Source organism: Thermothelomyces heterothallicus (assembly GCF_042370625.1).
Source record: "Thermothelomyces heterothallicus CBS 202.75 unplaced genomic scaffold P884_scaffold_7, whole genome shotgun sequence".
In the NCBI taxonomy this organism is placed as follows: domain Eukaryota; kingdom Fungi; phylum Ascomycota; class Sordariomycetes; order Sordariales; family Chaetomiaceae; genus Thermothelomyces; species Thermothelomyces heterothallicus.
The window spans coordinates 799367-812797 of NW_027192568.1; the positions used below are offsets into that span (position 1 = coordinate 799367).

The 13431-nt window shown below is 55.8% G+C and overlaps 5 protein-coding genes across 5 annotated transcripts; 4 read left to right on the plus strand and 1 right to left on the minus strand.

Annotated features, from left to right (window-relative positions):
* Positions 1–3543: 3543 nt before the first annotated feature.
* Positions 3544–5056, plus strand: P884DRAFT_196818 (glycosyltransferase family 34 protein; the record flags this gene model as incomplete). Its single annotated transcript, XM_069438011.1, has 3 exons — positions 3544–3964; positions 4032–4320; positions 4393–5056. The coding sequence occupies 3 exons, from the start codon at positions 3544–3546 to the stop codon at positions 5054–5056; spliced, it is 1374 nt and encodes a 457-aa protein (XP_069298885.1).
* A 20-nt stretch (positions 5057–5076) lies between these two features.
* Positions 5077–5729, plus strand: P884DRAFT_257947 (uncharacterized protein). The gene has a single exon (XM_069441199.1). It carries the CDS (start codon positions 5099–5101, stop codon positions 5378–5380), a length of 282 nt encoding a protein of 93 aa, XP_069298886.1. The 5' UTR covers positions 5077–5098; the 3' UTR covers positions 5381–5729.
* A 1349-nt stretch (positions 5730–7078) lies between these two features.
* Positions 7079–8254, plus strand: P884DRAFT_196570 (glycoside hydrolase family 16 protein; the record flags this gene model as incomplete). The annotated part of the gene is made up of 1 exon (XM_069437990.1): positions 7079–8254. One exon carries the CDS (start codon positions 7079–7081, stop codon positions 8252–8254), a length of 1176 nt encoding a protein of 391 aa, XP_069298887.1.
* Positions 8255–9058: 804 nt separating this feature from the next.
* Positions 9059–10216, minus strand: P884DRAFT_298659 (uncharacterized protein; the record flags this gene model as incomplete). The annotated part of the gene is made up of 1 exon (XM_069444621.1): positions 9059–10216. The coding sequence occupies one exon, from the start codon at positions 10214–10216 to the stop codon at positions 9059–9061; it is 1158 nt and encodes a 385-aa protein (XP_069298888.1).
* A 2154-nt stretch (positions 10217–12370) lies between these two features.
* Positions 12371–13124, plus strand: P884DRAFT_268692 (uncharacterized protein; the record flags this gene model as incomplete). Its single annotated transcript, XM_069442219.1, has 3 exons — positions 12371–12524; positions 12610–12957; positions 13045–13124. 3 exons carry the CDS (start codon positions 12371–12373, stop codon positions 13122–13124), a joined length of 582 nt encoding a protein of 193 aa, XP_069298889.1.
* Between the last annotated feature and the right edge of the window lie 307 nt (positions 13125–13431).

Genomic DNA, 13431 nt, shown 5'->3' on the forward strand with positions numbered 1-13431 from the left:
ATTGTCTGTATTGAACGATTCTCGAGGCTGGTATGCAAAGGAAGGGATCGTTCTTGATGGTGATTGGAAGTCGTTGTATTTCCTGCTTGTTGATATTGTGCCCTTGCCCGGAGTATTGAAACGAGCGTTTGGAAGTGAGGTATGTAGAGATGTGGTTGTTCCTAGCACAATGGCCTCCGCCACATGTTTCGAGTCCTGAACAAGGACTCGGGTCGGGTACCTTGGTTGAGGTCAAAGAGAACGAGAAGAAAGACGTGGCCGCAGGAATAGGCGTTGCCTCTGGCGCGTGACACAAAATCGAAAAAAAGGCCCAAAGAACGGATTGCGGGCGAGTCGAACGACAGACAATGACAGATTCGAGAGGAGAGAACAAAAGGGTTCAAGATGGAACAAGGCATGGAGAAGTCCGAAGGCCAGAGGTTGCCAGCGCGCCGCATGGCATGGCCTGGCTCCTTCTCATCAGGCGCCTTAGCTTCCTGTTTCCATTTTGCATTCCTTTTTTTTCCCTACACACCCGCAACCACCCATATTCCAGATCCGCTTCCAGGACCTATCATGGCCGCCCTCGGCTCATTTTCTCTTCCGGCCCTTGCACGGCCCGTCTTCCTCTCATGTTGAACAGCCGCTGCCGCCAATAGCTGCGCGGAAGAGTAGCTAGCCGGTCGCAGCCCTTGCCTTGCCCTTGCCTTGCCCTTGCCCAGGGCGCACGTCTCGTCGTTGAGAAGCGCACATTTTGTGGAAGAGCGAGAACGCCCCTCGTTTGAGGTAGCGGGGCTCTTTGTATGAAATAAGCGCTCTGTGGTCGCTTGGTGTTGGAGGCATTGGCCCGCTGTGAGCCGCCCGGAGTTTGCTTTCCGCACCGTGATTGGCTGCTTGTCGCGAATTGCTCGATTCAGCGGCATGGCCAATTGCTGTCGGCGCTCAACCGGCCCCAAACATTGGTCCGATGTTCCCCAGATGCCAAGCCGTTTCCCCAGCCGGGTTTCGTCCCGCAGGCGGCCCACCCCAGCGGCTCCGGGCTGAGCTGTGAACCGCCCGATGTCACAAGCGAGCGCGTGTCGGCGCTTAAGGATGATAACTATGCCACGTCAGATGAGCTACAGAATACAAGTACGCGGTAGTGCGCATCGGCTTGTGTGAGCTATTTGATCTAATTTCCCAAACGACCTGGGCAACAATGAGGAAAAAAAGGATGCCCGGGACCTTGGTCAGGTGCCTCGCTGTTCTGCTTCCAATTCTTGGAACGACCGATGTCGCGGTGAAGGACAAGGCGAAAGGGCTAGGTACAAAGGGTATGAAGCCGGACGTGTTGCAGACACGCATACCAGTTTCGTTCCCTACGCAATACGGTTTAACTACTTTGGATTGGGACAATTTGGCATGATCTGCTACGAGGTGCAGGGAGTGCATGCATGTCCATCCATACGATACGGCACCCCTCAGTAGTGACAACCGTCTTGAAGAGTCGCGTAGCGATCTTCTCGTGTTCCTGACACGCAGCAAGAAGAAGCTCCCTCCAGTATGCAGAGCCTCTAGATTTGGCCCAGGCTTCGTCTGTCAAGGACCATGCTGCTACAAAGTACGTAGCACTGTCCGTTGACCTCGAGATGCATCAGCAGCAGACTATCAAATTATTCTCAATCGCAGTACACAGGCATACATACACAAAAAACATCACTGTAGGGTATATGCTCCGTGCAGCAGGTACTCAGTAGGTCAGTGTATTACGTTGTATGCATGTCATACCTAACATAGTATTTCCTCGCCAACAATGAGCTGTCAATTGCACATGGTTCTAAGTGCAAAGCTGGTCATTAATTAGCTCGCTAGGGAAGGCTGGGTAATCCGTGGTGTAACAAACTGTATCTTCTTTCCTGTTGCTACGCCTGGTTGCCCTAATATCGGCACATCCTTCTCCCTCCTGTCCCGTTCAGGTCCCATCCCCCATCCGCAGGATTGTTGTGATATGCGGTCTTCACATATCCTTATTTCCTGCCGAATCTACTCCCCGAGGCCCATCTTCTAAGTCCAATTCGGCACAGTTCCTCTCTTTGCATTGCACGTAACGGCAAAGTCGTATACGGTACATACACTACCAAGTTTGAAGCAACTTGAAGCAGTTAGATTCTGGAGAAACCTTTGTCCTGCTTGTGTCCCAGAAGTGCTTTTTAGGATTTATTGAGATGGGGCAGCCAGGTGCGGGCCGCTTTCAGGGGTGTGTGTGAGAGATCAATCAGATACGTAGTAACGTTAACTAATTTGCTACAAACCGGGTTCGGTATGCCAATCCTTGAGTCTGCAGTCAAGATAAGATTATATGAGACACCCGCCAAAAGAAATGACGATAAATCCGGGGTGCAATTGAATCTCAGACAAGGAAGCGGGTTTACACCGCAGCAGCATCGCATGGCATGTCAAACACAGGCCAGTGCACCCCACAAACATATGGAGTAGTCCCCAAAAACATGTACGTCCCATAGACGAAAAGCAACAAAAATGAATACTACAAGTCGATGAAATACTTTTTTTTGCATTTTGATTATATATACAGAGTACTTGTAGGTTAGATTTCTCTGCGAAAGAGAAAGTGTGCAATTAAAAAAAAAAAGATCCATGTCTGGACTCCTTCGGCAGACCAATGCGACCGTGGCACGGTGGTTTCCAGGGTAGCATTCGCTAGCGAAACGGGAGGTCTAATGCAAAACTGCTGTGAGGCTAAGTGTCCACGGCCACCTCTGCTGCAAGGGGGGATTCCAAGAGCTTGGCCACATTGATGAACGTCCAAAGTTGTAACAACCAAACGGTTTTACTCCGCTACACATCCAATGAGCGACAACGAGGTGGAGATGGCCTGGTCGATCTGAGGCGCCACCGCTGATTTCTCAATTGGCGCACCCCGTTTTACCTATCGGTGACACCGCGCAAGCGGCCGCGTAACGAATCCCCTCCAGCCCGCCCCCCCCCAAAACACAAAAAACACATCCGAACCAGGCGAGAACTTCGCACCCATTCGACCGCTGCGCACCACTCGTCGCCCCCGGCTACAATCGGCGCAGCACGGTGATCCGTAGATAGTACGGAACAGTCGCGTCACGTCAGTTTCAGCACCTTCCGTCCAGACTCCCCGTGTGGCACCAAACGCCAGCAGGGAGCCGAAACCTTCCAACCTGGCGTTCTTCAGCTTCGGCGGCGCGTCGTCGTCGTTCAGCGACCGCCCTGCCCGGAGCAATCACCGGAGGCGGTCCTCGGCTACGGCGCCCCCGTCGACCCTCCGATTGGGAGACTATCAGTATTTGGGGGTTCAGCCCCATCGGCCTCTGGGGCCCCTCTCGCCAATTCCAGGTACGCGGATAACTACTCCGTACTCCGCACACCCTGCTCACTCGCTCGCCCCCTTGCCGTGGACTGTGGTACCCGTCGGGTGCCTGCACGGCCGGCGGGGCGATGGTTGGTTGCGTTACGCCTTGGGCTAACACCAGAACCTTTCTTGTTGTCCTTTTTTTTGGTTGTTGTTGTTGTTCTCTAGGCACCCCAAATACCCCAATGTCTCTGTCTCGCAGCCCATCTCCCATCCCGGGCGGCGGCTGGACGAGCCCGGGCCTCAACATTCCGAGCGGTCGATCGAGCCCGACGACGGCGTTCCCGGGATCGCGCGGTACACCAGCCATGTGGGAATCCTCCAGGCTAAGAAAGGGCGCCGGTCTTTCGTACCCTTCCTTCTCGACCAGGAGCCAGAGCTTCTTTGGACGACACATGCGCCGCCTCTCCAGCAGCCTTCCGCGCTTTGGCTCGAGCCTATACTACGCCGATAAGGAAAAACTTGGCCGTGGCAGGTGGTCTGTCCATGACGTGCCGCTACTCGGGCGGGTCAGAGGGATCATGGCCCGCATGGGGAGGAAGATGAAGATCAGAATATTAATCCTACTTGCGTTCCTGCTATCCCTCATCATATTCTACAATAGCCGTGAGTGGCAATGCCCAACCTGCCGAACCCGGGTAAGGATTAGGCTAACATTGAGGGGGCGGGCCAGCCCTGGTATATCACTGGCGGAGGTCGCCCTGGTTTGGGGAGGGCAAGAAGTTTGTGATATTGCTCGGGGCCAATGTCGGCGGCGGCGTGATGGACTGGAAGGGTGCGCGAGAATGGGCGATCGAACGCGACTCAGTGAAAAATAAGAAGAAATATGTTGCTCGTTGGGGGTACGAGCTCGAAATCGTTGACATGAGCACCAAGAAACGGTATGCGCACGAGTGGCGCGAGAGCTGGGAGAAGGTCGATCACGTCCGCACGGCCATGAGGAAGTATCCCGAAGCCGAGTGGTATGTTGCTGACCAAAGTTTTGCCACCTCCTTCTTCTCCCCGGGTTCGATCTGACGACGCCCGCCCTCTAGGTTTTGGTGGCTTGACCTGAATACGTTCATCATGGAGCCGTCGTACTCGCTCCAGGATCACATCTTCAACAAGCTCGAAAAGCACGTCTACCGGGACATCAACGAATACAACCCCCTCAACATTACCCACCCCTTCACCGAGCCCTGGCTCGATGCCGAGGAGCGAAGCCCCGTAGGCGACGGTAAGGTCGGCTCCATCAACCTCATCCTGTCGCAGGACTGCTCCGGCTTCAACCTGGGCTCCTTCTTTGTCCGGCGAAGCGTGTGGTCGGACCGGCTGCTCGACATATGGTGGGACCCGGTGGCGTACGAGCAGAAACACATGGAGTGGACGCACAAGGAGCAGGACGCGCTGGAGCAGCTGTACGTCTCGCACCCGTGGGTGCGGAAGCATACCGCTTTCCTGCCCCAACGCACGATCAACAGCTTCCCCGAAGGGGCGTGCGCCGAGAACGGGATCGACCCGAGGATCCACTATAACCAGAAGGACCGGGACTTCGTCGTCAACATGGCCGGCTGCGAGTGGGGCCGCGACTGTTGGGGCGAGATATACCATTTCCGCGAGCTCAGTTACTACCTCAACCGGAACCCGTGGGAGCGCTTCAAGGAAGACATTGTTGCCGAGATCTGGTTCAAGCTCACGGGGAAGAGGGTGAAGCTCTAAAGCACGCCCGGCCCGCCGGGCCCGCCGCTGTCGGAACTTGAGATGGAGACGTCGCATTTTTTTTCTTTCTTTCTTTCTTTTTCTTTTCTTTGGCGTTGTGCCCAGCTTGGGGGGTCTCGCTTGCGGTCCATAGGTGTGGACATTCCATCCCCGGCCCGCCAGCACTACTGGAGAAGCTCGACATCTGAGATACGTTACCACCATCCCGAGCAGGCATCGAGATTTGGTCTGCTGAGAAAGCCGGAGTTCTTTTCCTTTTCCCCTGGGCAGGTTCACACCCAAACTGAAACTGGATCTGGAGTGGCGGGGTCGGCAGGTCATTAGCTTCGGGATGCTGCATTGTGCGGACTTAATGAATGTTTCCCCTGATGCGTTGATGAACTCACGGAAGGGATCGTTGTTAACACGTTTTGGGGGACGAGGCAGGGGAGTTTTCCCGTTCGCCGGGACGTGAGGGAACGCAAGACGGGTGCTTGCTTCCTACCAATCCCAGTCCGGGAGCGCCTCCGCTGTCCGACACCAATTATGTACTTACTAAATGACTTCTACACTAGACCATCTTTTCGAGGTTCCGCGCGAACCCGATTTAGATCAACTCGAGATAGAGGACGACATATAGACGGATCTCGGGTTGTCATAGTTAATGGAGAGTCCAACCCAGACGATGCAGGAGATGCGCGTGTGCGACCAGATCATGGGCAGGAAGGGCTTTGTTATACGAAGTATGCGCTCCATGTTAGGTGCTGTGTGTGCTCTTCGAGTGCTGAACACGAACCGCATGCGGCGGGGTGAGAGCCCCACGGCACATTCCGCTCTTGCAGGACTGCTGCGGGCCTGCGGTGCGATGAGACGACTGAGAGAGCTGATTGATTGGCCTTGGTTTGCTCAAACTTGCAACAAACGTCGACAAAGAAACCGGAAACAGCGTTTCAAGCGGCGTGTTCTTTCTCTTTGCGCGTCTCCCTTTCTGCCAAACATTGACCGTACTTCGTAACTAACCCCTGGGCTGCCAGGTCTCGATCGGTTTCTGCGGGTCTGAAACAAACCTTTCCTTCCCTTTTGCGGAGCCAAGGGGAATGAATCCCAACGACCAACGCCCTCCAGCCCGAGTTTGCGTGCGTTCCTGACGGATCCCGACGGAGCCATTCTGACCGTTCCCGTCATCCCGCCAGCGTCTCGTTGTTTGCCCTGCTTACATGTCGACCTGTTTCCATTGCCAGCCACTTCAGGGGCACTCCGGAGGACGAATCATGCCTCGAGGTGAATGCCGCTCAACTGGCCACCCACCACCTCTGAGCCGTGGAATAGGGAGTACATGTACATACAAGCATCACCTTGGTCCCCTGTTCGTTTCCGCATGTAGAAAGGGCGCTGCTGCAACCGATATCTGCACGTATATGTGAGGCCCAAACCAAGAGTCGTTATTTTATCAAGTCAAACCTCCCTCGGCCTTGACACGTAATGTGCATTTCCCCCCTCCCCTTGCCGGTCCTTGTTCTGTTCACGTTCAATCACTGCAGTCCCGTCTCTCCTTATGCGGCTGTAGCGTTGTTATCTGATTGTCTACTTTCGTCGTTCCGTCCGATCGTCGAGTTGCTGCCGGTCGGCTATTGAGAGCCATTCATTAGCTATTGACGCCTGGCTTTCTCAATCGCTATTGTCCGGCAGAGCTGGGCTCGGTTGTATAGAGGAGAGTGTGTCCATGTCCAAGTACATTTATGCACCACCCTAACACGACGAGGTGTCATTCCCCGAGTCCGCTCCTCGACTGCTTTCTCTTTCTCTCTCCTTACGGGGCGCCTGGTATCTCCAAAGAAACCATCTCTGGAGACGGGCCATTGCTCGTCTTGCGAACCGCCGCCTCTATTACAGACTCGACAGGTGCAGCCAAGCAACAGTTACTACTCGCTCCTCGAAGTTTCACGGAATAAGCGGGGAGCAGGTGTTCCTAGAAGAACCAACCTGTGTTGGACTTGGAAAGGAGAAGGGTCCGATATATATACATACCGCTAGAGACAGAAGATGGTTCGACCGGGATCGAGCCTCGCCGGGTTCGCGCTGGCAGCAAGCACGGCCCGAGCAGGCTCCTACACCCTGGTCGACACGTTCGACGCAAGCAACTTCTTCGACGAGTTCGACTTCTTCACCGAACCCGACCCGACCCACGGCTTCGTCCAGTACGTCGACGGCGACACGGCAAACCGCGAGGGGCTCGCGGGGTTTGCCTCGGGCGGCGTCTACCTCGGCGTCGACTACAGCAGCACGACGACGACCGGCCGAGCGTCGGTCCGGCTGACGTCCCGAAAGGCCTACACGAGGGGCCTCTTCGTCGCCGACATCGCGCACATGCCGGCGGGCGCCGCCGGTTCCAGCTCGTGCGGCCTGTGGCCGGCCTTTTGGATGTTCGGCCCCGACTGGCCCAACTCGGGCGAGATCGACATCGTCGAGGGCGTCAACAGCCAGGCGTCCAACTCGGTCTCGCTCCACACGGGCGCCGGCTGCACCGTCTCCAACCCGGGCGCCTCGCCCGGCACCAAGCTCGTCTCGGCAGACTGCCAGGGCGGCGAGGGCTGCACCCAGGACACGAGCGCGCCCGACAACTACGGCGCCGCCTTCAACGCCGCCGGCGGCGGGGTCTACGCCGTCGAGTGGACAGACGCCGCCATCAAGGTCTGGTTCCTGCCGCGGGACAGCCCCATCGCCAGCCAGCTCTCTTCTTCTTTTTCTTCTTCTTTCCCCTCGGGAGGAAACAACAACAACAACACCAACATCAAGGATAATAACACTCCGACGACGACGACGACGACGACGACGACGACGACGACGACGAGCCTGGACCCGTCCGCCTTCGGCACGCCCCTGGCCGTCTTCGCGGGCGGGGCCGAGTGTCCGATCGGCAACCACTTCGCCAACCACAGCCTCGTCTTCGACACCACCTTCTGCGGCGACTGGGCCGGCCGGGTCTGGGCCGCCGACGGCGCGTGCGCCGCGCTGGCCGACACGTGCGAGGACTACGTCGCCGCCCACCCGGAGGCCTTCTCCGAGGCCTACTGGCTGCTCGGGGCCATCCGCGTCTACCAGCTCGATGATGCAGACGCCGCCGCCGCCGGCGGCGGCGACGGTCAGGGTGAGGAGGCGGGACAAGGGCAGCTGCGGCGTGGTTTGAGGCCAAAGATGGCGAGGAGGTGGCAGGCTTGATGTTGGCCCCGGGAGGGGTGGCCCGCCGGGGGGGGGGGGATGGGATGGTGTGCAACAGGTCTTCCTTTATCTCTTCTCCGAGGGGCGATGAACGCTATCTCGTTGGTTGATTGGTTGGGCTTCTTCTTCAGCTTCTATCTCTTCCGCATTTTCAAGTACATACATGTTGTTAGACGGACGGGGAAGGTGTGGTGGTTGAGCTAGAGGCGTCCGTGGTCTGCAATGGTTCGTTAGCTTAGGAGCCTGGTTTCTCTCGGTTGCGTATCGTCTTGACCTCTCGAGGACCATTTCAATTTATTTCGCAGTCCCCGGCACTGTGACCCAGATTCCTACTTCTGCTTCTTCTTGCGCCCGTGGCTCGCTGGCCTGTAGGCTGGCCCGTCCGGTGTGTGAGACCTGGCCTCGGACGAGCCTCGCCGTTGTTGAGCGGTTGGATGTGAATAGTTTTGCACGACCCTTCGGTCATTTAGGTTGTGCGGTGCCGCTCTCTAATCATATACGGAAGACATCAGGAGAACCTCTCCCAAGCGAACTGAAGAGATGCCCGTCCATAAACCCTGGCACAGGTGTTGTGGCGTGCCGTCTGAAGTGCCTGCCCCATTAATCGCCGAGTGATATTATGATAGGAGCACAAAACGAGAACGTAACCCACTCTGAAATATGTCGCAGCTACATGGCTTATACAGACTACCGTCACATAATTTAGCAAGAGATGGCCACCTTTCCGACGTATGCAGCAAACCTGTCCCCTACCCTGACGCGCAAATTTGTTGGGTCCATCACCTCCGCTATCCTCAAGAGCTCTCAAGACGGGCCCGGGATATTGACCAGTGCCTCCCGGAATTTTCTCCACGTCAGCCGCCTGGAGATATTCACATGCTTTCGCGGATTCTTGCGCCTCATGTCTCTACAAGGAGTGACGTGCTCGGGCAGCATGGCGGCCAACGACTCTTGGATGTATTTCGACATGGCTTGGTCCTCGATGCTGCCCATGAATTGCCAGATGAAGGCTGTATCCGATTTGGGCGGGTTTGTCTTGTATCTCTCCCGAAAGACGAGGTAGAGTGAACGAATATCCTGACAGGCATCCTCGTGTTGTCTTGGGCGTTTGGGCGCTTCTTGTGTCCGCTCTTCGATCGTTCTCTTTGTAACTGCTGGAGACAGATTATCCTTGCCGACGTTTTGCTGGCCGTCCGCTTCGATCTGACGTGGTGGGGGTTCACGGATGTTGTTCCCATTGAGGGCAGATGGGGTTTGTGAGCGCGGATTGTCCTTCTGGCACGAGGGCAATACCGAACCTAGCGCGAGAGTTTCGTGTTGTCGTTGAGAATCCAACAGTGCCATTGGATTTCCCCAAGGAGGAAGAAATCCCTTCAGGAGCGTGACATTGTCGTCAGGCATTTCTCTGCTGCCCCGAGCCAAGGCCGCAACCCGGTTCTCGAGTGCAGCCAGCCTCTGCTCTAAAGCGAGCTTATCTGCTCGAGCCTCCCTCAACTCGTTCTGAAGAGACACAACTTCCTCGAGCGCCAAGCGGTATTGCTTTTGGATTGCGTCCAATTCCTGAGATGTACTAGACTGCAACCCGTCCAGACAGCTCCCTTGAGCCGCCACCTTCTCAGATAGCTCGGATATCTTCTTCGAGGTATCTTCCTTATCCTGCTCGAGCGCCAGCTGAAGAGTAGAGAGTTGGGCCGGCAAGACGCTAATCTCCTTCAGATGTGCAGCATGCTGGTCGATCTTGAACTTGGCGTCGGAAATAGCAGTGGAGAGGACTTCATTTTTGGTCGCAGCGTCTCTCTGCAATGACGCAATTGAGAGGTTGGTTTCCCGGGCGTGTTCTTCAAGAGCCCTCCTGAGGGAGCCGATCTCGCGACCGCACTGTTGAGCGCCGAGGAAACTTGCCCACGCATTGCTAAGCGACTGGTGCAAGCGGTCGGGCTTGCTGGTCTCGAAGGTATCCATTTAGGCTCTTGCCCCAGAACGAGAGTTCCTTCTCCAGATCTCCCGCCGAACGTGCGAGGAATTGAAAGAGAAGGTGAGCTTCACCCTCGCAGGGACGGAAATAAAAGCCACGGAACGATTGCGAGTTGACCCCTTTGGCTCTCAACCTTCCCTCTTTGGACCGTACGTGTCATGGATGGAAATTTTGGACGCCCCGAGAACACTGCTACAACCTCCCTACCCTTGGAATGGTCTGCCTTAGGTACCTGACCTTAGGTGCCTTACGATTCCTCGAAATTGCTGCGTGGTGCAGTCTATGTTGGGAAGGCATGATGCAGGTAAGAGTGAGTTGCTACTGGCTGTTTCCTCTCTCACCTCACACAAACGTCTTCAGAAACCCCTGGATGTTTGCTGCAGATGGTAGCCAGGTGCTGGCTCCTACGAATGCCCCCCAAACCGACTGTCAAGGTTCTCCCGGCACAGCAGCGTCCACATGGCAAATAGCAGCCCGCTGGCTGATGCCCATCAAGATCAACTTCTCTTTCTTTCCGCCGAGTCTTGCGGCTTCTGGGCTCAGGACCAACTGGATATAAGCGACCGACTTCCTAATGCCATCCATCTGCAAATCCTCACTGACCGATGTGTTCGTGATCGAATGGGCCTCAAAAAAACCACGCAGGCAGCGTCTCTTCAAAGGCAGTGCTCCAGAGCTCCTGAACGACAGAAACACCCACAGCCAAGTTGGGAACCTCTGGGCGAGGGGCTGCTGACCAGACGCTGCTGTTTCGGCGAGTTCTTGTGCGAACTCCGGGCCGTTGCTTCCCCTACCGTGTAGCGTGATGACAGTGTGCGTATGCTCTAAGCTGGGCTTGATGACATGTACGGCTCCAAACCGGCGATGAAACGTAAAGCCGTCAGATTCCACGGGTTCTTTCCGTTGCTCCTCAATAGGAATAAGAGGAGAGCGGAGATGAAGACCGATACGGCTACTTCTTGGCTTCTGGGGCGGGCTGTTTGGGGCCGATGTCAGCGATGTGCGACTAGCCTTAACCCCCCAAGCTGGCCAGTGGCTACAATGCAACCAGGAGACCTGACCGGAAAGGGCGTTCACGGTCCTGACGCACTAACAAGAGTGGTGATGATCTGAGAGGTGCTCTTTCGTTGCGAGCTGGTTCAGTGGGGTGATTGTGGCCCGAGTCCACGAAGCAACATGAGATAAGCAGCCTTCACGTCCGCGCGAGAGCTGGGCGAAATGCTTCTGGATACTACCTAACCTGGACAAGTATCAAGATAGTTGTGTACATACTAACTATATCATGAGTATTAAGCTCATCGGCCAACCGACGGCGCTCCGAGACGGCGGGGCTTTTTTTTCTCCGGGCCTAGCGTCTCGGGGACTCGGCCGGTATGTGGGGCACACACGGGCCTAAGAAGACGCATCAGCTCATCCTCGGTGGGCTGTAACATGGTTGCTGAGGAGAAACTCCCTTGTGTATACCGGATAAACAAAAGGGCGGCGGGCATGCTTACTCGCGCAACCAGATTTCGGAGACGAGGAAAGCTGTGCCGCCTCAGTTCCCTCGAGCTGATGGGAGAAGGTACGGGATTCGCCTATCGCCGGGAGTGGCTCCGGAGCCCGACTGCGGCATCTGTTCAGGGCAATGTCGGGGTCGTTGCAAGACCACGTGATTGTTCGACAAGTAAATAACTCGGAGCTGGAAGCGAAGCTTGTGTTTAGAGAGAGGGTAGTCAGGGATGGTTTCCTGGCCAGGAGAGCTTCGGCGGATCTGAGCCAAACATTTCGGGGTTTAAGGCTGCATTGCACGGGTTCTGCTTTATAATAAGGTGGAGTGGGGGCAGTCTTATTGCAAGTATCGAGCTGGACCTCCGAGCGAGAGAGCCTGATGGGCCCGTCGCTGTAGATACGGTAGTACTTGACGATGATGATGATGAGGATGATGATGTGATTAGGTCGTAACTGCCCGCCAACCACAAGATAAAAACCCTCGGCAGGTCTCCGTCTGCTACCAAGTACTCGGCGCCTTATTTCAACCACACACGCACACACACGCACACACACACGCACGCACGCACGAGACTACTTCTTTGTCGTCGACAACCCACCCACTCTCAAAACAGACGCAACTTCTCTGAACAAACACGACGTTGCCAGACATGGCCGAGCCAATCGCCGTCGTTTTCCAAACCTTCCCCGGGCGCGAGCAACTGGACCCACAAAATGCGAAGAGTATCGCAGAGGTAGACGGCTACCGGAGCACGCTTGTCGGCCGCAAGCTCGAGGATCCGGGGACGTTCGTTTTGTACACTGGTGAGTGCAGAAGAGAGGTTCTCCGCCCCAAACCCCCTCCTCTCGTGCTTCTCGCTGCTAATCGTGTCACGCCGACCTTTGACAGAATGGAACACCACTGAGGCGGCACTCAACTACGTAAATAAGAAGCTCTTTCCCGACGCAGACAAGACGTTCGTGTTTGCCATTTCCCAAAGCCAGCTCCAGCGCTGGTCCGATGCCGTCCGTTCACCGACTACCGAGATCTTTACTGCGTTCGGTACCGAGGACGGCTTCACGAACAACCTGGGGACGTTCTTGAATACCTTGGACAAGGATCGGCCGGAAGGCTTCTATGGGGGTGCGTTCGGGACGGGAGTCCCGCTGGAGGGAGAGGGTGATGATAAGTTGGCGAGGGCAGCTCTCGGGTGGGAGAGCAGAGACGCGCATGCCAAGGCGAAGGAGAAGCCCGGCGGTAAGTTTGGCCCACGGCCCATTATTCATTATTCTTTCGCGGCTGTAGGAGAGGAGACACGATGCTGACGGTGTTGGCCGATTGCAGTTCTTCAGGACAATATCCACCTGCTGAGAACGCTACGGAGGGACGTTGACTTGTTCCATGTTCAATTCACCTCGGTATGAATAGTGAAGCGTGGGTTGTGAGCTTGGGTGTCGCTGTCCCGGTCATCCTGCTGTACGTAAAGAGTATGATATGATATCACGGTCCGCGGTCAGACGCCCCGGGTTCTGGAAAATCTCTTCTTGAGCGTGCGTTGCCATATATATACTCCGTATATATATATATATATATATATATATATATATTGGTTTGACCAGCCCACAGGCCCATCTCCCAACCAATTCCGATGCACACTGCCGCAGTCCCGAGTCCGCAATGTGGGATACATAACGTTCTACAATGGGGCAGTTTTCGGAATGCTGAGGGCGG

Coding starts and splice junctions, on each gene's coding strand:
- P884DRAFT_257947 (XM_069441199.1), top strand. CDS start 5,099: ATGGAGACGTCGCATTTTTTTTCTTTCTTTCTTTCTTTTTCTTTTCTT.